Source organism: Equus asinus, chromosome 6, assembly GCF_041296235.1.
Source record: "Equus asinus isolate D_3611 breed Donkey chromosome 6, EquAss-T2T_v2, whole genome shotgun sequence".
Lineage (NCBI taxonomy): Eukaryota > Metazoa > Chordata > Mammalia > Perissodactyla > Equidae > Equus > Equus asinus.
In genome coordinates, this window is record NC_091795.1 from 82,274,134 (window position 1) to 82,297,768 (window position 23,635).

Genomic DNA, 23,635 nt, shown 5'->3' on the forward strand with positions numbered 1-23,635 from the left:
TCTCAATCAAATACAATAGTAACTCATACAGTTCTGATAGTATAAACTGGTACAACCACTTTAGAAAACCAATTGGAATTGTTCAGTAAAGTTGAAAATAGACCTGTGACCTGGCAGTTCCACTGCTCATATATACCTTAGAGAAATTCATGCACAGGATATGTCCCAGGATATGTGTTCATGAATGTTCAGAGTCACACTGTTTGTAACAGCCACATAAACACACAAACATCCAAAACAAAACAATCCAAATGACATCAATAGTAAATGAGTACATAAACTGTGGTATATTCATGCAACAAAATACTATACAATAATGAAAATAATTAACTATAGCTCCACACACAAATATGATGAAAGTTTTAAAAACGCATGGTGAAATTGTGCCCTAGTCCCATCACTGTGATGTTAGTCTCCTCTCTCCAAATTCCTGCATGGTTACAGCTACTTCTGTGGTCAGGGGATGCAGAGTTTATTAAACATCTGGGGAACAGCCTGATGTGGATTCCAAGTGCAGCCAGGAGGGGTCAGGGGTTGGCTGGCTGTTAGACAGGAGCCCAGTGATTTAAGAAAGCTTTCCTGCCCAGCAGGGTCCTCACTGCAGCTGTAGGGTGGCCTTTTTTGGTTAGGTGGGCAGGACTCGATGTGAAGATGCTTAAGGAGCTGGGCGAAGTTTCTGGGGCCTCAGGTGACAGGAAAGAGCACAACCCAGTGAGAGGGAATGAACTCCCTTCCTTCCAAGAGGGCAGCACGGGTGCTCTTTCAATTGCATTACTCATGCTCCACAGGCTCCCCCTGGTGCCTTCTAAGTACTCGATGACAGTGATGGTCTTCATCATGATGCTGAGCTTTTACTACTTCTCCCGACACGTGAGTGCCTGCACACCCTCCTCTCCTCTCTCGCAACCTACCAGGGCCTCCTGGGAAGCAGTCCCAGAATCTGAGAACCCAAGTTCCTATGGAATGCTGGATCCCTTCACTCAACATGGCATGTGACCCTGGTCAAGCCACCCCTTATCCATTTTCTGGTTTCTTCCTTAGTAATACAAGGAGAACATTTCCTTACCTCTTCTTTCTGACTTCCTCATGCGGACGGAAGCATGGGGGGAGGGACTCAAAAGCCTGGATAAAATCTGTAGTCCCCAGGCCAGGGGCTCATGGATCTTCACTCACCCTGGCTCTGGAGGTCACTAACACACTGACCATGGAGCCAGAAAAGGAAAGAAGCAAATGAAGTTTTTGTTTGGTTAAAAGGAAAAAAAGAGGGGCAAGTATCCATGCAAGGACTTAGTGCTCCGTGTTAGCTCAAGTGCCACCCAGTGGTTTGCCAGGGGAAGTACAGCCTTCCTAAGCCACTTGGCCTAATGGAGCCCGCTAGAAATGGGGACTCCTCCCTGGGCTAGGAGATTCCACTGCTGCCACCACCCAAAAGACAGCTGTAGCTAAAATTAGGTCCCACGAGGCCCCCACATCCTGAAGGCCTCTTTGATCTCTGCTATAACCACAGAGGCTGGGATCCTCGCTGCAGCTGTAGGGTGGCCTTTTTTGATTAAGTAGATCTTTCTGGTATTATTTCCTTTTCCATTTAGCCATCTTCCTTCTAGTTTTTCTACGTGGAGCCCCTCCATTTAAGTTCCCATTGTTCATCTTCCCATCAGATGGCCAGCTTAGAGCACACACCTTGCCTTGCCTCTGTCTGTGTCCGTAGGTGGAAAAACTGGCGCGGACACTGTTCTTGTGGAAGATTGAGGTCCATGACCAGAAGGAACGTGTCTATGAGATGCGACGCTGGAACGAGGCCTTGGTCACCAACATGTTGCCTGAGCACGTGGCACGCCATTTCCTGGGGTCCAAGAAGAGAGATGAGGTGAGGGGTGGCCTCATGTCCAGAGTCATTTCATCTGGGTTCCTGCCAGGGAGCCCCTCTGAGCCGGGCCTTTTCACAACATGGCATTAGGGCTCAGGCAGGGCTGGACCCAACCAGCAACTGCAGTATAAGCAAAAGAGGAGGCTTTCACAGGTTTTTGTAAAGGGCACTGCGATATAGACATTTTTCTGTGGGCCACACGTCTCTGTGAGGCCCCATTTCAGAAGACAAGGCCTTGGCTAGAGCCCGCTTATCAACTGTGACCTCAAATAGAATGGTTCTTATGGCTCACCTCCTAACTCTACTCTACCCTCTTTTTCAGAGCTGGGGCTGTTACAGGGACTAGAGAAGCTCTTTTTATTTATTCCAAGTTGTGATAAGCTACTTTCTAATTATTCAAAGTTGGAATAATCTGGGAGATGTTTGTGTCCAAAAAGCTGGTTGCACCTTTCATGGGTGTAGAAGAGAAATTCATCTCTGTAGCACATTAGTCAGCTGGTCAGACTTCGAGCACTGGGCCCTGCCTCTTTTTAGGAGCTGTACAGCCAGTCTTACGATGAGATTGGAGTCATGTTTGCCTCCCTGCCCAACTTTGCTGACTTCTACACAGAGGAGAGCATCAATAATGGTGGCATCGAGTGTCTGCGCTTCCTCAATGAGATCATCTCAGACTTTGACTCTGTGAGTGCCCATCCTGCCCCCCTCCTCCTGCCACAAAGCCAGCTCGTTCCAGATTACATCCCAGGACAGGCTGCAGAACTCAGAGAGAAGTTGGAGAGTTACTCTAGCTGGCTGTTTTTCCATATAAGCCCCTCCCCATAATTAATATATGGGCTTCTGCAGCCATCTGGAAGTGTCAGGTCTGAGGGGTGATGTGGGAGCCTGGGAAATCACGTACAAGTTCGTAGGATAAGGACTGGCCAAAACAAGATCTTAAGCTCCTCTGCTGCCTCCTGTCCTCAAATTCAGTCAGTAAACATTTATTGGGTAACTTGTATAACCAGGAAAAATGCTTTTGCATATGTGCTCAACCACCCTAGGAGATTAGCATTTATATCCCGGTGTTACGATTGTAGAAACTGAGGCTCAGAAAATCAGAAAGTTTGGGGCCGGCCCCGTGGCCGAGTGGTTAAGTTTGTGCGCTCCACCTTCAGCAGCCCAGGGTTTTGCCGGTTCGGATCCTGGGCGCAGACATGGCACCTCTCATCAGGCCACAGTGAGGCAGCGTTCCCACATGCCACAACTAGGAGGACCCATTAACTAAAAATATATACAACTATGTACTGGGGGATTGGGGGAGAAAGAAAAAAAAAGGAAAAAAAAATCAGAAAGTTTGCCCAGGATCATGTAGCAGAATAAATAAAGCTTTTATAGGAACACATCTCTTGGATGTCTTTTGGAGCTGTCATTAACAGGCAAATCTGTCCTTTATTTGGCTCATTCATCTCCCGTGATTCTGCTGACAGTTCTCTCTTCCTTCATACTGGCCTCAGCTCCTGGACAATCCTAAATTCCGGGTCATCACCAAGATCAAAACCATTGGCAGCACGTATATGGCAGCTTCAGGAGTCACCCCAGATGTCAACACCAACGGCTTTACCAGCTCCAACAAGGTATCTGACCACCTCAATGGCTGGAGGAGAAGGGGCTCTGCAAGAGACAGGCAGCCCACACCTAGCATGTGGGGAATGTGAAGTTACAAGAGTAGCTAACATTAAGTACTGCTGTACAAAGCGGTCACAGACACCGCTAGCACCACGCAATGCAAATTTAAAATCAGGTTTACTGAGAAAGTTTAATGAGCAGAAAGATTAGCACACACACCCACCCACTTGTTCCACAGCTTAGGCCAGGCAGGAGCTTCGTGTAACCGTGGCCATTCCTCCTTAATGCTCTATACATTCGTAAAGGCTGAGGAGCAGGAACCATCTCCACAATTATGTAACAATGAAATGTCAATGTTGGGAAAGTGGTTTTGTTAGAAAAGGGGAATCTTGAGAGCTCACTGGCTGCCATCAGCCTGTTTTTTTTTATTAATTCAGACCCATGGAGCCAGCTCTCTAGCTACCAGGACAGGAAATAAGCTGTGGGGTCCCTGGTCCCAAGGGCTGTTCTTGAAATGTTATCCTATTTGATCTTACAAGTGTCTTATAAGATGAAAGTACTACTGCTATCTCCAGTTTACGGATGAGTTTAAAGAAACATGTCTAAGATGTGTCATCACCCTTAAGTTCTTGCAACCTAGTTGAGTCAAAATGAGGACAACTATCCCAGCTTTAAAGACCAGGCTCAGATGAGGTGGAGATGAGACCTGACTCACGATCCGATACAGGGCAGACAGGAACCGGCTGGGCTGGGTAGGGGTTTTCTTTGCCACTACTATTGCCCAGTTTTTGCCCTGGACCTAAAGGGACAGAGGTGAACTTTGTCACAGTGACAAGTCACAGCTAAAGAGGTCGCTGACTCCTTTGTGAGAAGAAGTAGAGAATAAGACCTTTAACTAGCTGGAGGGAGGGATTCACCTCCAGAATGTTGTTCAGGGAAGGCAGGTGAGCGCTGCTGCCATCATGGCCCAGACTGGCTCCTAATGCTTTCGCTGCTGCTCTCTGCACAGGAGGAAAAGTCGGACAAGGAGCGCTGGCAGCACCTGGCTGATCTGGCTGACTTTGCATTAGCCATGAAGGATACACTTACAAACATCAACAACCAGTCCTTCAACAATTTCATGCTGCGTATAGGTAAGGGTTCAAAGCTTGCTGGCCCCTTGCTCCCTTCTGCAGGGGACTCAGCAAATCAGCAGGAAGGACTCGAGGCCTGGAGAGAACTGAGGCATTCAGGTTGGGGAGAGTCACGCTCACAGAGCTGGAAGGGACCATAAAGATCTTCAAGTCCAGTCTCTTCTAGATGATCAAACTGAAAATGTGACTCAGGAAAGGATGGGCAGCTGCCCCTGGCCCATAGTGCCCACAGTGATATCCTTCCTTCTGAATCTGGCTGCACAGTTTGCTGTCTGCCTTTCCAAGGGATCTTCTACGCCTGCTGAGGGCTTTGCTCGCCCCAGTCCAGCCCGTTAGGTAGGAGTTAATGTCACCTGCTACCCTCTACTGGAAAGAGGTCTCACACCTTCTGGGTGAGGTCACAGGAGACGTGAAGTACCAGGTGTGTGTTAGGAGAAAAACTAGCAACTTCTGTATTGAGTAAATTAATTCACGTATTGGGTGCAGCTGACATTTGCCAAGCTGAGTGAAGACAGGATAAACAGGAGACTGGTTTCTGCCCTTTGGTGGCTTAGAGAGACAGCTTAATGAGGAATATGATATGTTATATAATTAGGAGCTTGGTGGTTGGAATCAGGTGGCAAATTCTATGAAAGAGGAGCTGGTGGCTTCTGAGAGATAGTAAGGTTTGGTGTGTGGCTGTCCTGAATTTTATACCCAGGCATGAACAAAGGAGGGGTACTGGCTGGGGTCATTGGAGCCCGGAAACCACACTATGACATCTGGGGCAATACAGTCAACGTAGCCAGCAGGATGGAGTCCACAGGGGTCATGGGCAACATTCAGGTATGTCCAGCAACAGAGCCAAGCGTGTGCTCAGGTCCAGGGAACGGGAACAAAATCGGAACAACACGTTTTGCCACGCACTACTGCTTCCTTTCTGTTGGCCCAGAATTTTAAGTTGGCAGTGCTATGAGATTAAGGCCAAGAGTGGGAAGAGATGCCTCCAAACCTATCCTTAGTAGAAGGGAGAAAATACTTCAACCTCATTTCTCCAGGTCTAAGTTCTGGGTAAGAATATCCTGCCTCTTGGTCTGAACTTTTGATGTATTGTGCCTCCAGCAGCTCCCCCTGAAGCCACCTTGATCTCTTATCAGCTGGGTCTCGAAGGAAAGCTCCACAAAAGGGGCTGAAGGGACAGAGGAGCAGGGAGCAAAAGTTCCCAACAACAGTTCTGCCTCGTAGGTGACCTGTGGCTGTCCTCCCAGGAAGACAGAACACTAAGTCTCTCTTTGGCAGGGGGGAGGGCCCAGGCCAGCCACCCCGTGCTCCACTACTCTCTGCCCCAGATCCACTGTGCATGGAGTGAGGGGCCTGGCCTTGGCAGGTCTGGAGAAGAGGGCTACAGGACTGGGACCTGTGGGTAAACTGTGGTAACGCATCTGGGTGCCCCTAGTCTAGGCTCACTCTCTAACCCCAAACCCTTGTACTTTGTTCTCCCTCTACAGGTGGTGGAAGAAACACAAGCCATCCTTCGAGAGTACGGCTTCCGATTTGTGAGGCGAGGGCCCATCTTTGTGAAAGGGAAGGGGGAGCTGCTGACCTTTTTCTTGAAGGGACGTGACAAGCCAGCTGCCTTCCCTAACGGCTCCTCTGTTACACTGCCCCACCAGGTGGTAGACAACTCCTGAATGGCCTCTAGCCCTACCCCACACTAGTCCAAATGGGAAGGGAGAATTTATTTTTTTGGAATCAAAGAAAGGCCTTGGAAAAGGACAAACACCAAGCTCCAACATTTGCAAACTGTCAAAGTGCACACTCACATAGACTTTAGGGTTAAAAACCTCCTCGAGCCTTCATTTGTTCGTGGGTATGTGAGCTCTGAGGGTGGCCCTGCTCTTCCGCGGTGCGCCTATAGCTTCCCCGGAGAGTAGGGGTCTTAGGCATAGTACCGGAACAATCCTTCCAGAGCCCTAGTTCCCACCAGCCCTTATTCCCCCCGAGAGGCCATGGCCACTGTGAGCAGGGTGTGTCGGCAGTGGGACGCAGCTGCCTCTGCCGCCGGGCTGCGCGCAGGGAGGGCAGCTCTGCTTCTGATAAGGTTTGGCAGGGAGGGACAACCGCTGCGCAGGGAGGGACAACCGCTGCGGATGCTCTGCTCTCCAGCTGTAAGCTGGAAGCAGTGTTTTTCGTTCTGCAGACCTGGTTGTCTCCACATGGCCTAGGTTAGGTGAAAGGGCCCTTGTCCTAATGCTCCTGATAATCTTGAAAAGTTCTTCTGGAACCCCTGTCACCTTAGTCATGAGAGCAGAAAGTGCAATATTTCCTTTTACCTGGTGGGAGGGAGGGAAAAGGAATTTATTTCTGAAAGGAAAATACATAAACAGATCTTCTACATTTATATTTTTAACTTTCTGTTAAAAAACCACTTTCCGATATTGCCTTGCCTTTTGAGCTCTTGCTACAGTCGCCTTTGCTACTGCTTTAAAAGAATTTACAGGTATTGATAAAGAACAAGACTGTTTTATTAAAAGCTTTATTCAACTTGAATGTGATCATTGTGAAAATTTTGTCACTACCTTATTCCCTCTCACCTGAGACGTGCTAAGTGCTCTGCTCAATCACACCACTGGTAAGGCAAGAGCTTGAACTAAGACATCTCTCTGTTTTTAAAGGCCTTCTTCTAAATGGTGGTCTGAGCTGGCTTAACCCTTCCCCTGTGCTTCTCCCAGGGTCAGCTGGCACTCTCACACTTGTAGGTTACTTCCTGGTCCTCAGGTCTAGGAATTGACCACTTTAGAGTGAGGCCTGAATGCAGCACTGCGCCTTGTGCAGTAAAGGTAGTAATGACTCCTGTTTGTGATTGGGCAAAGGAGGGACAGGAATTGAAATGGTAGGACCTCACCAGCCAGACACAGATTTTCACATCTGTGCACTGGCCCTACACATACTCCCATAAGCCAAGGAACAAAAAGTGCCAGCAGATGCAAGGCCATGGTTATAAGGATAAATGGTACACTAATCGGACCAGAAGATGGGACAACTGCAGAGCCATAACCTAGAGCTTGCAGGAGGGGGAGGAAATGCTGAGGGAGGGTCTGCTTCTCTTTGCAACAACTGAGTCATGAGCAGACTTCGACCGTGATTTTTTATAGGTGACTTCATACGTTCAGCTCTCTACTGAGAGGTTTTAGGAAACACAGAATGCTGATTATGATGTAAGAAAGTATGATGGGTAAAATATTCTTTACAAAGCAGTGGCCTAAAATACACTGCTCCAAACCAAAGATTAAATGCACTTCCCTTCTCAACTCTATCATTCATTTCATACTATGAACTTGAGCATTCTAAGAACTTTCTTTTCAAAAGTCTTGGATAGGAGAACGAGGCAGAATTACTTAAAGCTTCCATAAAAGCTAGAATTACTCTTTAGTTGAATGGTACATACACTCTCTCCCACAAAACATCCTTCTATTGCCCCACAAACTATTCTGATTTTCAGCTGAAATATATCATTAAGTCAATGTCTCAAAAGAACAGATCTGGAACGTTTTAACAAGTCACCAGACAGTCATGGAAAATTGTCCCAAAATGCCAATGTCTATAGACTCAAACTTGCCCCTTATCATCCCAGTGAGGTGGGTGTTCGTTCTTACTGCAAGGCCAGTCCCCAAGCAAGGCGTCTGAGCCTTTCAACAGTTTTCAGTTCCCAGGGCCTTGCCTGAGACTACGCACAGTACCAGTTTACTCACTTCTGATGTGTTCCCAATGAAAATAATATTCTAGGAGACTAGGCTCATATCCAACATTTCTCCTTTTCTTGCAAATGAAGTAAACACGTGATGTAGGGGCTTCGTACGAAACAGATTTTCTTGGGATGCTCGCTGTTCTTCCCATGAGGTGGATAATGCATCCATCCCTAAAAAAGAAAGATTCTATCAATCTCATTTAGTGCAACTGGGGGAATCAGAACCTGGATCACTGAGATTCTGGACCCATGGGATTTTTGTTTTCTTTTCTGGTCTGGAGCTGAGAGAGGCTGCCTCTTATTGGACCAATGTAATTTTGAGACCAGAAACTTAGAACAGACTCTGCCCAGGGAAATCTAAAACTTATGGTTTGAAATCTGTGGCAGCTTCAAAACTGCTGCCTCCTAAAACATTTTATCCTATTTTTCATTATCGCCCCTGTCGCACTACTATGGTATATTTAACAGAAACAAGGTCACAAAAAGTCTCTCTCAGCCAGCCCTGAAAAATTCCCATTTAGAGAATAGCCTCTAGAGAGCGAAGTGTACACTGACTTGTCTTTGTTGTGAAATAAGTCTTTTGGATCTCTCACCACAAGTGACCCAATGACTCAGGCTCATTAGCTGTCTCTTCAAGAGGGGCCTCCAATGAAAACAAATCCTAAGCTGAAAGAACACTGGCAGGGTTTGATGGAGCAGAGGAGGAGGGAAAGCTAGGGTAATTATGTTTACTACGTACAAAGAAGAGAGGAAAAAGTGGTAGAAATAAGGAAAATATTCTTTGTATTTTTCTGTCCATAAACCGAACAACGTGTCTCACGGGGTCCAAATGATGTACTGTCCCTATTTCAATCGGAATAACCCAGAGCATATTACTCTCTCTTCACTGAGGCATCCTTCCTCCTACCTTGATAAGTAACGGTGACATCAGTTGGAAGGGTCCTTGTGAGGTCCTTATACAGCAGTCTAGCACAAAGCGGGAAGGACTGACCCCTCGGCTCCACTTTGTAAGTAAACGACAGCAAGTTGCACAGTGAGTTTCTCTGCAAGGGCCCAGCCAGAAAGGCTGCAAAGTCACTCTGATGGGGGTGGGGATCAAGACAGAGACAAAGTATATGATGATTACAGCTCCAAAAGCACTGAGTAGTTGTCACACTTCAAACATGCCTGCCAAAAATAGGGTCCATTAAATTTCAGAGGAATAAATGAAGGACAGAAAGAGGCCTAACAAAAGGACTAATGACAGAGATTTATAAGATAACTCAGAGTTGGTGGCAGCCTAGAAAGGCCTCCAGGAAGGACTTGGCCAGGAGCCGGGAATGCAGGAAGATGCTACTTCTGTCAACAGTTTCGTCGTTGTCACATATATGGTTAAGATGCTTCACATCTGCATTCACAAAGCAATTTAAGTTTATCTAACTGACAACCAGGAGCTCTAAATGATAGAGGGGGAAATGCCAAGCTTACAAGACGCATTTATTCCTTATTTGCATTCACTTCCTGTCTTTTTTTAAAATCCCAACCCTAGCTTAAACGCAACCCTAAGAAGGTAGGACAGAGTTTAGGCAAAGGTTGAGAGTATCCCTCTAATATTTCAGAAACCATTTTTCTGCTTTGCATCTATACCCAAGGCTCAGCAAGGCACTTGGCACATAGTAGGTACTCTATAAATCCCTGTAGAATTAAAAGTACAGCAACTGTTATACTTTGTGAGGAGAAGAAAGGGTGAAGTAGAAAAGCTCGAGGACCACCATTCAGGAGTGAATATCCCTTAACTAGTATCCATGCTTCAACATCATCCAGAGTTTCAACAGGGGAAGAAAGGAGGGTGGAAAACAGCTTGTATATAAATACAAAACAAGCGTTAGAAGGATGATGGTCAAACTTCTGGCTCAGAGTTATGAAACATTTTAAAATACAAAAGAAAATGTGTCCCTTTTCAGCCTATCCTGGGTTCATAAAATGCTCTGTAAGATCCCACACAGATACCTGAAGGCGATCTGCCTGGTACTTCCTCCCAGAGTAAGCATTTAGGTATTCGCAGACAGTGAACAAGAAGTGCTGAATGTTAGTCTCTAAGTATTTTGCAGATAGTTCCTCCAGGGGAATGAAGACTGGAACTGAATGGCGATGGATCCTAAGTGGTTTCTGCATGGTAAGGTCCATGAAATAGGAATCCAGCAGGTTGCCCTCAAAAGCAGTGCTGATGCAAACACAGACTCCTCGGCTGGTCAGTCTCCCGCTGAGCCCTGAGCACACAAGACAATGTTATTCTTTCAACGCATGTCAGGGAAAGGCAGTATCTTATTCATCTGTGCATCCAAGTCACTTCAACACTGCCTAGTACATACAGTATGTGTTCAAATGTTTGTTGAATGAATAAACACCATACTCTTTCTTCTCGTTGACTGTAGCTCACTTTGAGTTTGAGTTGTTAAAACCACAGAAGAATGGTGGAAAAGAAACATCTTAAATATCAAATTACTGAGGAAGAGATTTTGTAATTTTCAATTTACTTTTGTGTGTGTGGTGAGGAAGATTGTCTCTGAGCTGTGCCAACCTTCCTTTATTTTGTATGTGGGACACTGCCATAGCATGGCTTGATGAGCAATGTGTAGGTCTGCAGCTGGGATCCAAATCTGTGAACCCCAGGCTGCCAAAGCAGAGCACATGAAGTTAACCACTAGGCCACTGGGCCGGCCCCATCTATTCTTTTTTTCGTGAGTGTCTAATAATTTATGAAGTCCCCAGTTCTTCCCACAATCCTCTTGTGACACAGAAGATGGGGAGACCAAATCCCCATTTTAATGGGGGAACAGAGAGTTGAGGGGTTCAAACGATTTGACCAGTGGCATAAAGCAAGCCAGCAAGAAAGGAAGTTCTACTACAAGGTCTGGCACATGTTTAATAGCTAAAATGAACAGTTCAAACCAGCCACTAACCAGTCGTCCTCTGCACAAAGAGGCCAATCTTGCAGATAGAGATGCCTACAAACAGTATACCAGCTTTGTGTGTATACGTTGAGGAGGCAAAAGCAATGCTCATGAAATAAGTCCAGGACTAACAATACATCTAGCAAACTCACTCGAGAGAGAAGAGAGACAGACTGAAACAGGTCAGAAAAAATTATACCTGTAAAACGATATGCCTGCAAAATAGCTTTCAAGTTTTCCCATTTTCTTTCCAAAACTTCTTGCTCAGTGATCTCCCATGTTTGGTCAGGTTCTACATTGGCAGTAGATGCTTTAACCTGCAAGATATGCAGCAAACTGAACTGGGTAAAAGGACAGAACACGAAGTCCCTGCCCTCAGTTAACAGGAAAAAAGCTAAACGCAGAGTATTTATTATGTAATGAATTAAGAAATGCTACAGTGGCCAGTTAGCGCTATGCATTCACAGTAGAGAAAGAATCTTGTGGGTCACAATGCTAGGAATTGGAAGTAGAACTTGTGCCGGCCCGAAGAACAATTAGGAATTCGATGGGAATGGAGAGTACTGTGAGAGGAGAAAGAAAAGGGTGTGAGGAACATCTAGGAGGAGCACAGGGTGAGTGAAACGGCTGTGAGGAGGCAAGGCTGGGAAGCGTGGGTCAGACTGTGCAGGATGAGAAATACTGACTCTATGACGTACACGTTGAGCTATGGTATCAGACTAACCTTCTCTCTGAGAACTATACGAGCTGGATGAAACACCAAAATTAAATAAGCAAATGTGCAAGCAAACAGAAAATGCTCTGAAAGCACTAGAGAACAACCAAAACAGCCAGACCGAACATGGACGATAAATGCTCTGAGGTCAGCTGGGCTTTCCCTGCGGCTTTTCCCTCAGAGCATTTGCTGATTTCTATCACAAGGCAGAGGGGCCAAACGGAAAGCTGCAGGCTAACCTCTGTAGCAGTTGCACCATGCTGAAAGCAAAAACTGGAGACCAAGGTTACCAAAGCAGCCTTTCTACAGGCCAAGATCGCACGGAAAAGGAACCCAACGTTTTGCGTGCAATTTGCCCTCCAGACATTTGCCAATCCTGAAGTGCATATACGTGACTGGGCACCAAGAAACCAAACAGAAAGAAGCTGCTAAAAGTTAAAAAACTAAACAGATTTTGCAAGAAAAATATTTGGAGCTCAGGGACTGCCAAGGAAGAGGGGCCTTGACAGACCTGTCCCCAAGACATACCAAAACTTCCAATTGAAGACCCTAAAAAAAGAGCAACACCCTATGACAAACCAGAAGTAGACCACCTCAACTGGATTAAGGAGGTATGCCCATATGCTATCTGTCTGGAAAAAAACAAATCTATATTTTTTCATACACAATACCCAAAATTGAATCAAAGAATTTTACCAGGGATATCAGGAAAGAGGAACAGATGACTGAAAACTAAGAGGAAAAAGAAGACAACAGAAATGGATCCAAGGGGATTCAGCTATTTGAATGATCAGGCATAGCCACTAAAATAGATTAAAAGATGGAGAACTCATACCAAAGAGCTGGAATTTATAAAAAAGAATCAGATGGAAATCCTAGAAACCAAAAAACCCTGTAACTAACATTAGGAATACAGCAGGTTAAAAAGCCAACTAGACACATAAGAAAAGATGATAAGTGAAATGGAAAATAGGTATATTTCCACATCCAGATTAAAGAAGCCCAGAGAGAAAAAATAAGATAAGAAAATTAGTAAAGATGTAAGACACAGGTCACAGTAAAAAAAAAAAAAAAAAAAAAAAACCCAAAAACTCCATACATGGGAGCCATGGAAATAGAAGAATGAATGAAGCAGGTGCATTATTTGAAGAGATACTATCCAAGTTTTCCAAAATAAATGAAAAACATAATTAATTTAGGAAGCTCTACAAACACCAAGCAGGATAAAGAAAGAAAACCATTCCTAGCCACATTATGCCATAAATTTGCTAAAACTCAAAGAGAGAATCTTAACAACAGCCAGAGGAAAAAAAAGACATTATATGTAAGCAATAAGCTAACACCTACAGAAACTATGAACCAGAAGACAATGGAACGATATATTTAAAGTATTAAAGAAAATAACTTCTAATCTATAACTCTATTACCTAGCAAAACTATCCTTAAAAAATGAAAAACACAGTGAAATAGTGGTGTTCTCAGACAAACAAAAATAGGGAATTTATTGCCAGCAGCCTTACAATTAAAGAAGTACCAAAAAGAGCTACTTATGTTCAAGGAAAATTAACCCCAGATGAAAACATGGAAACGCAAGAAGTAATAAAGAGCACTGAAAAGGGTAAATATGTGTATAACTCTAAGGAAATAATGACTGTACAAACAACAGAAATGTTTCAGAGGGTTTAAACATATGCAGAATTACATGACCACAGTAACATGAAAGAGTGTGTATGGGAGAGAAAAGTTAAGATGCTAGGAGGTTTCCACAACTAGAAGGACCCACAACTAAGATATACAACTATGTACGGGGCGGGGCGCGGTTTGGGGAGATAAAGCAGAAAAAAAAAAAAAGATTGGCAACAGTTGTTAGCTCAGGTGCCAAACTTTAAAAAAAAAAAAAAAAAAAAGATGCTAGGAGGTTTCTGTATTATCCAGAAAGTGGTAAAAGTAGTAATCTGAAGTATACTCCAATAAGAAAAAACATACTTTTTTCTCTAGGATAACCACTAAAAGAATGCTGAAAGAATGTATAATTAACAAGCTAATGGAGAAGCAGAATAATAAAAAAATAAAAAGATCAATCCAAAAGGTGGCAAGAGAGGAGAAAAGAGAAACAAATAACGAGACAGACAGTAAAATAGTAATATGGTAGACTGAAATCCAAACATATCAGTAATCACATTAAAAGTTTATGGACTAACACTCCAACTAAAAGACAAAGACTGTCAGGCTGGATTAAAAATATCTAACTATATGTTACTTATAAGAGGAATACCTTAAATATAACGGCACCCAAAGACTGAAAGTAGAAAGAAAAAATTTACAATGCAAATCCTAACAAAAAGGGTTGTAATTATACTAATATTTGACAAAGTTGACTTTAGGCAAGAATTTTAATTAAAAAGAAATACTTCATAATGATAAACGGTTAACTCAACCAGTAAGATATGATCATTGTAAATTTGTTTGCACCTAATATACAATAAAAACAGAATGAAAGGGAAACAATGTACAAATCCTCAATCAAAGTGGAAGGATTCAACACATGTATCCCAGTAACTGATAAAACAAACAGACAAGTAAATTAATAAGGATGTAAAACATGTGAAGACCATGATGAACACATTTGCTTTGATATACATCAAATACAGTACCCAACAAAAGGAAAATCTACATTTAATACATATGGAACATTTATCAAAACCGACCACATACTGGGTCATGTTCTCTGGTCACAGTGGAATTAAGCTATAAATCAGTAACTAAAAAATAACAAATCTCCAAATTTTTGGAAATCAAGAAATACACTTCTCAAAATTCATATGGTGAAACCTAATGCCCAAAGTGATGATATTGGGAAATGGCGCCACTGGAAGGTGCTTAGGTCATGGGGCAGCCCTCATGAATGTGAATAGTGTCCTTATAAAAAGAGACCCAAGAGAGCCAGCTTGCCCCTTCTGCCATATGAGGTTACAGTGAGAAGATCACCATCCACGAGGAAGAGGGTCCTCATAAGACAGTGAATCTCTGGTGCCATCTTGGACATCCCAGCCTCTAGAACTGTGAGAAACAAATATTTGCTATTAATAAGCCACTCAGTTTATGGTATTTCTGTTACAGCAGCCCCTATGGACTAAGACACTATGCTTAGAGGGAAATTTACAACCTTAAATACATACACAGGAGAAAAGAAAGACTGAAAAGATCAGTAAGTATTCATCTCAAGAAGCTAGAAGAATAGTAATTTAAATCCAGAGAGTAGAAGGAAGGAAACAATGATGAGAAGAAATCAATGAAAAAACAACACAAATGTACAATAGAGAAAATCAACAAAGCCAAAAGTTGGTTCTTTGAAAAGGCTATTAATACAAAACTGATAAAACTTAACAAGATTGATCAAGGAGACAGAAAAGAGTGTGAGAGTGGGCACAAATTACCAAAATTAGAATAAAAACTGAGAAAACACTACTATTTCATTTATTTCTGCTCTAATTTTTTTTTATTTCCCTCCTCCTGCTGACTTTGGGCTTGGTTTGTTCTTCTTTTTCCAGTTCTGTCAGGCGTAGTTTAAGATTGCTTATCTGAGATTTTTTTGTTTGTTGAGATGGGCCTGTATTGCTATGAATTTCTCTCTTAGAACTGCTTTTGCTGCATCTCATATCCAAAATATGTAAAGAAAACTACAATTTAATAAGAGATAGAACACCCAATAAAATTTTTGCAAAAGCCTTGAAAAGCACACTTCACAATAAAGTGTCCAATACAGATACTTAACATCATTAGTTATTAGGCAAATACAAATTAATCCACAATGAGATACTCTTACACTCCCATCTGAATGACCAATTTTTAAAACTGACTGTATTAAGTATTGGTAAAGATGAAAAACAATGGAAATCCTATACACTGTTGCTGGGAATGTAAAATTGGTACAATCACTTTCAAAAACTGTTTGACGGTATTTACTAAAGCTAATATGCATCCTCTGTGACTCAGCAATTCTACTAGGAATATACCTAATGGAAAAGTATATTTTCACACCAAAAGACAGGGGGGAAAAACGTTCATAGCAGCATTATTCTTTTTTTTTTTTAAGATTTTTTTTTTTTTCCTTTTTCTCCCCAAAGCCCCCCGGTACATAGTTGTATATTCTTTGTTGTGAGTCCTTCTAGTTGTGGCATGTGGGACGCTGCCTCAGCGTGGTTTGATGAGCAGTGCCATGTCCACGCCCAGGATTCGAACCAACGAAACACTGGGCCGCCTGCAGCGGAGCGCGCGAACTTAACCACTTGGCCACGGGGCCAGCCCCTAGCAGCATTATTCTTAACAGCCTCAAAGTGAAGCAACGCAAATGTCACCAACAGTAGAATAAATAAATTGTGGAATATTCCTAAAATGGAATTACTATACAGCAATAAAAAAGAATGACCATACGTACCAATATGGATGAATCTCACAGACATGACATTCACCAAAAGAAGCCAGACATAAAAGAGTTTATACGTTTTACATTTATATAAAGTTCAAAAACAGGTAAAACCAACGTATGGTGACAGAAACCAGAAGAGTGGTTACCTTGAGGGAAATGACTAGGAGGATACAAGAGGGGACTTCCGGGGCACTGGGAATATTCTATACTGTGATCTGCGTGATACCTACCAGATGCGCTCACTTTGTAAAAGGTTTTTCAGATTCGTGCAATTTATATATTTAAATATATCTTCTACTTTAATAAAAAAGCAAAGGAAGGGAGGGAGGGAGGAAAACAGGGAAGGAAGAAAGAGGGGAAAAGGAAGAGAAGGAGGGAAGGCAAGAAAAAAAAAGGAAGGCTGACCTTATCCATGGGCAGTGAATGGTGACTGAAGGTTTCTGAGCAATGGAATAATGCAGTGTTTTATGAAGCACTTTCTTGGCTGTGCAGGATTCGAGAAGTAGAAATACTAAAAGAGAACCGACTAGCAGACTACTGCAATAATCCTGGCATCCAAATCACCTGACAAATATTTACAACATGTGTGGCTAATACCTGAGCGATGGCAGTGGAGTGGGGGAAGCAGCACAGAGACAATCTAAAGGGAAACTGACAGGTCTTGCTGCCTGGACCTGGGCTACAGAGAAAACTGAAAAGAAGGAAGGGTCAAAGTTTACCATGAGGTTTCAATTCTGGGTAATAGAAAGATGGTGCTAATGACAAAAGCACCAATCACTCAAGTCAGACTGAGCCTGAGGTGACAGGTTCATGCCTGTGAGGGCAGATGAAGAGACTGAGAAGAACCTGCCTGGCCCATCAGGAATGCCTGACGATCATTAGCTGAAATTGATATTAGCTGAGACTCTACAGGCTTGATCATTTGAGGGATCAAAGACTGAAATTGATCCTACAAGATCACATGTATACATATTATACAAATTTGCTAATTCTCAAATCAGGTGTGTTCTTGACGCCCCAGGAAAGCCTGCCAACATCACCTTTCTACTCACTCCAGCTTGACGTCGTTTCACTTCTGCCCTCAGCTTATCTCGCAGACGTCTCAGTTTCTGAATCTCGGTAACAAGGGCGGTTTCCTCTGCCTGCACTGTCTGTGGCTCTTCCAATTTTTTACGGGATCTGTGCATTCGAGTCTCTAGTCTTTCCAAGTGAGCTAAAACACCTGCGGAAAGTAAAAAGGGAATTTCACGAGGAGCCAAGGATTTCTAATTCTGGCCACAGGAAGCATTTCAGGGAAGAACAGAGGGTGACCCTTTTTTCAGAACTTTGTGGCCATCTAAACTGTTAGACATTGGCCACAATTTATAAAACCAGAGGAGCTGATAACAGAAATCAACAATCAGCAATCTCTTAGGCAGAACACTGATGTACAAGCAGTCCCTAACCAGGACACTGTCCAAAGAGTGTATTATCCGAATATGGCTAATCTCAGTTATCCACAATAGTGACCCAGAGGAAAACAAGGTCACCACATTCACTGACTCTCTCAGACACTGATTTTAAAAATGTAGAACTGTTTTTTCAAACTGGGTTTTATGCATGTTTTTCCAAAGTGCTAATGCACAACTCTCTGTATTTAGACATCCAAAGAGGCTTGAATAAGAACTCTGAGGCTCTGAAAAGTGTCAGAAGCACAGGACAATAAAGACACACGCTAAGGGGAACTATCCATAAATACTACTGGGTATTAGGAAAACAAGCTCACCCCTGGACAGAAATTCGGAGGCAAGAGACTGACTAAGGACTGCTATAGTAAAGGTCACAGTTTCATAATGCTACTCAGCTCTAACAACAAAGCATTTGCTGTACATTTCCTAATTATTAAAATACTTATGCTCGACTCTTTACTTGCAAAGCATATAAAGAATTAAATCAAGCATTCGTTCAATATTTCCTATACATCACGCATGTGCTAAATGCTTTACTTGAAAAGCATTAAAAGAATTACTTATCTAATTTCCACAACAACCACCACAATGCAAATATTCACCTCCATTTTCCAGAGGGAGAAGTTGAGGCAGAGGTGAAATAACTTGCCCAGGGCCACAATGTTTATATATGGCAGAACCAGCACTCAAACCCAGATCTAACCAACACTAAAGTCACTGCCTGGCACTGCTCCTTCCACAGGAGTAATGCCCAAACGGCTCCAAAAAGTCCTGGGAAGAGAAGAAAGAGACCTCACTGGCCAAACTGTAGCTCTGGTATAAACACTGAGCGTACTAGGAATGCAACCTATCGGTTTAGAAAGGAGCAAGAGCCTAGAAATACTTGAAGTAATTTTTCCTTATCCAATGACCTTAGCCGCCTGTCCCTTTCTGTCTTCAATGTTGGTGCCTTTTACCGTTCTGCTCCCAAACAGGACAGGTCACACATCAGTAAGAGGAGGAAAGGGCTCTTTCAACGCGGGGGGCATCTCTGGGCAGCAGGAGTATGGGGGAAAAGGCGACCCTCTGAATACCTCCGTTGGGGTCGCCGTCTGGCCTTAAAGTATCCGCCAGCTCCATGTCCTCCGATTTCCAGGCGCCTTCCTCTGAAGCCGTCCAGGCACCGGTAATAGGGACCTAACTTCCTCGAAGGCAAAAGGAAAATGACAAGAAAGTCACATCTATTCACACACGGTCAAATCTCAATGGCAGGGCGCACACAACGCAGGCACGCACCCGCCGTCCCCGGAGACCCCGAGCGTCGTCGCCAGGACGCCCCTTCCCTGAGCCGCCCGCTCCCCGGGTCCGAGTCGGCGGGGCCACGTCTACCTCCCGGCCCTGCGCGCTCCCGAGCGCACGGGGGCCCCTCTGGGTCAGCCGAGTTTCCTTGCACACGGAAGGAGCTGCAAGAGGCCGTCAGCCTTCCACCCTGGCTGCGGTCCCGGCCGTGCCCGGGTCTTACCTCCCCCTTACCTCTTCTCCTCTTGCTCACTCAGGCCACGGACGAGAGTTCCCGCCATCCTCTCCTTCAAAATCAGCCTCTATGTCCCAGCGTGCTTTGCGCTCCCACCGTACAAAAACATGGCAGCGCTCAGGGCCCCTCCCTGGTCCCGGCATGCACCGGGGAGTAGGCCCGATCTTTCTGTTGGGCAGGAACATGGCGGCCTCCGGCGCAGAGCCGCAGATCCTGGTACAATACTTGGTGTTACGAAAGGATCTATCGCAGACTCCGTTTTCCTGGCCGGCGGGCGCATTGGTGGCACAGGCCTGTCACGCAGCCACCGCGGCCTTGCACATTCACCGCGACCACCCGCACACGGTTGCCTACCTCCGGGAGCTGGGGCGCATGCGCAAGGTGGTCCTCGAGGTGAGGCACTCGGCGGAGCGGGAGGGGCGCTGAGGCCGTTGAGGCCGGAAGTGGGTGTGGTCTTGAGTTTGAGGGTTTAACCTCGGGGAATGGGTGCGGCTTTAGTGGAGAGGAGTCTAACGTCTAAACTTTGGAAAGGGTTCTGATCTCGAGCTATTGCCCAGGGAGCCTTCCCTTGGCTGGGCGCGACCTGACTGTGTGAACAGTGGGCGTTCGGTCCCTTATTAACGCTTCCCGCACCCCTGCGCTCTCACCTGCGCCCCTGTGAGGGCGGAGGCGGGTGGAGCGAGACCCACCTTTGAGTGTGCACCGGCCCGGCCTCTTGATGCCGCGCGGAGAAGTACAGTCCCCTTCCCTCCCGCAACACCGATCCAGAGGCATAAGGACGCGGGCTCCTCACTGCGAGTGAAGTCAAACTGAAGCACTTCCCTGGGAATGACGCCAAGTTATGTGAAAATAAATGCGAACCCTAGTACGTGTAAGTTGAACCTAGCATAAGAAATATCAGCCCCCAGGGGTGTAAAATAGCGATGAGGATCTTTTTGGAAATGGCCAAATAGATCTTATCCTTACTCTTTGTCAATTCTGCTGCTGGAAATGTATCCTAAAAAGATAATAAGATGCACCGGAAGAGCATTGTACAAGGATATTCACAGGAGCCCTTTATAATAGTAAAAAATGTGGAAATTACTCAATTTACAGTACTAGGGATTGGCTAAATTAATTTATGCCCTTATAATGGATTATAATGAAGCTAGCATAAATCATGTTTTTGGAGCATATCTAGTTGGCATGGAAGAGTGCTCATAAGGTGATGCTAATTGAACTATATATTCTACGTACAAAATGATCCAGATTTTGAAAGGAAAAACTAAATAAATATATCCAAATATTAAGTAGTGGGTGGTGAGATTTTGGTTATTTCCTAATGCTTCTCTCTTCTCTTTAGTTTTTCTACATTAAGCACATATTTTATAATGAGAAAAAATTGCTTATTTTAATAAATAAACCAGAACCCTGTGGTGGAGGGGGGCGGGTAATCCCTTCATGGCTAGCTGGCAAAAACACATTATGTTTCAAGAGAAAAATTGTTGTTGGGTAGTGAAACATCAAACAATAACCTCTAGGAAAATGTCCTGAGAACCTATAAGCAGGCAGAAAAGAAGCAGATAGCTTTTTGTTTAGATTCTTTTTGTAGGACAAAGGGCTCCCGTGGTTCCGACATCCCCCACTCCCTTGCTTTCAGGCAGATAATATATTTACCCCTTTTCTCAGATGAGACATCTGAAGCCCACAGAAATTAAGTGACTCCTCTGAGTTTAAAAGACATCTTCTGATTCCTGGTTGTTAGCCATGACTCAAGAAAGGGACTTAGGAGTCACCATTGATTAAATTAAGGTGCTGTTGTAGCCATGAAGACCAATAAAATATTAGACAATGCCAAGATTAACTTCATTTATTGGGTGCTTACTGTGTGGCAGGCACAGGTCTGAGCCTAATTTCAGTGAATCCTCACTACTTCTAGGAAGCATCATCATCCCTGTTTTACGAAGGGGAAACAAAGGCCCACCTAGGTCATGTAACTCATCAAAGGTCGCACAGTCGGTAAGTGGTAGAGCAAGGGTTTGGACTCACTCACTCATTGTGCTATGCTGCTGCCTGGTGCTGAAGAAGGCAGGAGGGGAAGTCAGTGAGTTCTTCAGCATGGCTCTGCGCAAGGACTCAATAGATTAAGAGTGGTAATCCCAGCATCCTCTAATTTGATAAGACGAACCTCTAGTTATCTTAGTGACTTCTGCCTTCATAGGCAAAAATATACCTTAGGCAACATAACATACTAATTATCTTTATCTTCTGAGTGATAGCTTTAATACTTCCTCTAATGGGATTCCTCATGGGCGATAAGGATGATGAGAAACAGTTTCAGAAGGATGTTAGAGAATAGTTTGCCCTCCTTTGAGTTAACAAGTGGGAACTATCCCAGCAGAAGGAAAATCCATCTAGGTTTGTGCAGAGTAGGGTGGGAGGGGAGGAGGGAGGTGGAGGTGATGTGATTTTAGAAATCCTTTCAGTAGTCAACTCATAAAGTAAGAGCTGGGCAGAGGATTACGGACGGCTGTTTGGGCACCAGCCCTAAAAGAGCTAAAAAATGCAGAGAGCATAATTACTGAGAGTGCATTCCCTCAGCATCTCAAGAGGAAAGAGAAAAATCTCCATTTTATAACCAGGAATATTAAGCCTCTCCCCGCTCCCACCTGCAGGCACCTTATCCAAAGTCCTTCAGAGAGTGAATGGCAAATGGAGCCATGAAGCTGTTGCTTCTAGACACATGCTCTACAGCTCCTTCTTTGGTAGAGCTGTCCCTTTGCTTTCAGTTAAGAGGAACACCCCTATACTGTTTTTTTCTTTGCCTTCTGATACTTCCTAAATGGGCGGTTCAGTCTGTGTTCTATGTTCCGTTCCTTGTAGGCCCCAGATGAGACCACCCTAAAGTTACTGGCTGAGACCCTGCAACAGAAGAACATTGACCACATGCTGTGGTTGGAACAGCCAGAGAATATCGCCACTTGCATTGCGCTCCGTCCCTACCCCAAGGAAGAAGTGAACCAGTATTTGAAGAAGTTCCGGTTGTTCAAATGACTGATGTTATCAATTGCGTTGATATATTTGAGTATCAGCTGGATCCAGAAATTGCATGCTGGCCATCCCTAAGCATCATGTATTCCTTTCAATGGCAACACGCTCTTCCCTTTAAATTATGGCAGTTCCTTGAGGGTCAAACACATGTTCATATTAAAGTTGTCATTAATAAGTACCTCCTCTTATTTTTAATTATTAATAAGTTCAGATGGGGAAGTAGGTGAGCAGCAATATCATCTATGGGTCGTTGCTCAAATAGAAGATTTGGTTTGACTCCTAAACAGGGGTCAAGGAAACACCCTTCCTTTTTTGTTAGGAATAATGGAGTTCTTCCAATCACCCAGGTTAAAACTTTGCCTTTGAATTCCTTATTTCTTATTCACATCCAGATATCGTATTCATTAAATTTAAAACATCAACTTTAAGATACACCATTATTTTATGTGTTGTTCAGAAAGAAGAAATGCTGCCAATTAAGACATGCAATTAATTGTAAGATGTATTTCAATTTCAAAGATGTTAAAATATATCTTTCTTAGGTTTGATGAAATTTATCAAGTATGCCATCTATTTTCTCACTGTATTAGGCTCTCGTTTTGCTCGTCAGTGTCCCATTGGTCTGCTCACCTCTAGTGTCTCCTGGTTACAATGCAGCCAGTGTTCTGCCACCAGGTTTGTATAGCGTCATTGAGCGCCCTGTGCAGCACAGGCTCTAAGTCCCATAGAGTAGAGTCAGAACCCCGCAGCTTAGCCTTCAGGCCCTCCGCATCATGTTTCCTAACTATCTTTTTAGGTGAATCTTCTATCTGCTTATCCAAATTTGATGTTTCAACAAAGACATTCCATTTGCTGCCCTCCAGTCTCTGGCTTGTAATTGAATGTTAGTACTCTCCCCTCCCTTTCCTTTCTCTGACTTTACTTAAACTATTTCTGGCTTGAGTGGTATCACCTTCACAAAGTCTTACCCAGCCAGAAATGATAAATGTTCTCTGAATGTCTATAACACTCTGTACAATGTTTATAATATTTCTATAAACATTTGGAGACATCTACTGAAACTGCTTAGACATCTGTAAAGCAAAGTTATAATTTGTTCAACAGATATCTGTTGCATGTCTACTATGGCAGGCTATATAAGAGCAGAGGATATAAAGATGAGTAAAACAGTTCTTGCCTTCAGGTAACTAAGAATCTAGTAAAAAGACAGATATATAAATAATTAATACAGAGAG

General features: G+C 43.9%; 3 protein-coding genes across 16 annotated transcripts in view; 2 read left to right on the forward strand and 1 right to left on the reverse strand.

Annotated features, from left to right (window-relative positions):
• Positions 1–7,134, forward strand: part of ADCY3 (adenylate cyclase 3) — an 89,165-nt gene extending 82,031 nt beyond the window's left edge. For 5 of the 6 annotated variants that reach the window (XM_070512503.1, XM_070512502.1, XM_070512504.1 and 2 more), the window contains 7 exons: positions 789–870; positions 1,709–1,867; positions 2,402–2,548; positions 3,361–3,480; positions 4,482–4,605; positions 5,306–5,430; positions 6,093–7,134. In XM_070512503.1, the coding sequence (XP_070368604.1) occupies positions 789–870; positions 1,709–1,867; positions 2,402–2,548; positions 3,361–3,480; positions 4,482–4,605; positions 5,306–5,430; positions 6,093–6,275 (940 nt within the window). In that variant the 3' untranslated portion in view covers positions 6,276–7,134. The remainder of the gene's footprint in view (positions 1–788; positions 871–1,708; positions 1,868–2,401; positions 2,549–3,360; positions 3,481–4,481; positions 4,606–5,305; positions 5,431–6,092) is intronic. The other variant, XM_070512500.1, reaches the window with a different exon arrangement.
• Positions 269–19,510, reverse strand: CENPO (centromere protein O). Of its 9 annotated transcripts, none has more exons than XM_070512507.1 (8): positions 19,370–19,510; positions 18,931–19,037; positions 17,462–17,631; positions 11,465–11,582; positions 10,322–10,581; positions 9,240–9,411; positions 8,337–8,503; positions 269–1,843 (listed from the first exon to the last, which is right to left on the reverse strand). In XM_070512507.1, the coding sequence occupies exons 2-7, from the start codon at positions 18,974–18,976 to the stop codon at positions 8,367–8,369; spliced, it is 903 nt and encodes a 300-aa protein (XP_070368608.1). In that variant the 5' UTR covers positions 18,977–19,037; positions 19,370–19,510; the 3' UTR covers positions 269–1,843; positions 8,337–8,366. The 9 variants fall into 9 exon arrangements, with proteins under 9 accessions (XP_070368608.1, XP_044627989.1, XP_070368607.1 ...); XM_044772054.2 differs by having other exon boundaries at positions 17,450–17,631; XM_070512506.1 differs by having other exon boundaries at positions 17,450–17,631; positions 18,931–19,033; positions 19,370–19,503.
• PTRHD1 (peptidyl-tRNA hydrolase domain containing 1) lies at positions 19,440–22,578 on the forward strand. Its single transcript, XM_014857000.3, has 2 exons — positions 19,440–19,763; positions 22,233–22,578. The coding sequence occupies exons 1-2, from the start codon at positions 19,440–19,442 to the stop codon at positions 22,401–22,403; spliced, it is 495 nt and encodes a 164-aa protein (XP_014712486.1). The 3' UTR covers positions 22,404–22,578.
• The last annotated feature ends 1,057 nt before the right edge of the window (positions 22,579–23,635 follow it).

Bases quoted from the DNA above. Each gene is read 5' to 3' on its own strand.
- CENPO (XM_044772054.2), bottom strand. From the start codon at position 18,976: ATGGAGCTGGCGGATACTTTAAGGCCAGACGGCGACCCCAACGGAG. The intron at 10,582-11,464 runs GTATAATTTTTT...TTGTGTGCTCAG, and splicing joins GCAGGCATATCGTTTTACAG to GGCTCAGCGGGAGACTGACC. The intron at 8,504-9,239 runs GTAGGAGGAAGG...TTTCTTTTTTAG, and splicing joins TGTCACCGTTACTTATCAAG to GGATGGATGCATTATCCACC.
- PTRHD1 (XM_014857000.3), top strand. From the start codon at position 19,440: ATGTCCCAGCGTGCTTTGCGCTCCCACCGTACAAAAACATGGCAGCGC. The intron at 19,764-22,232 runs GTGAGGCACTCG...CGTTCCTTGTAG, and splicing joins TGCGCAAGGTGGTCCTCGAG to GCCCCAGATGAGACCACCCT.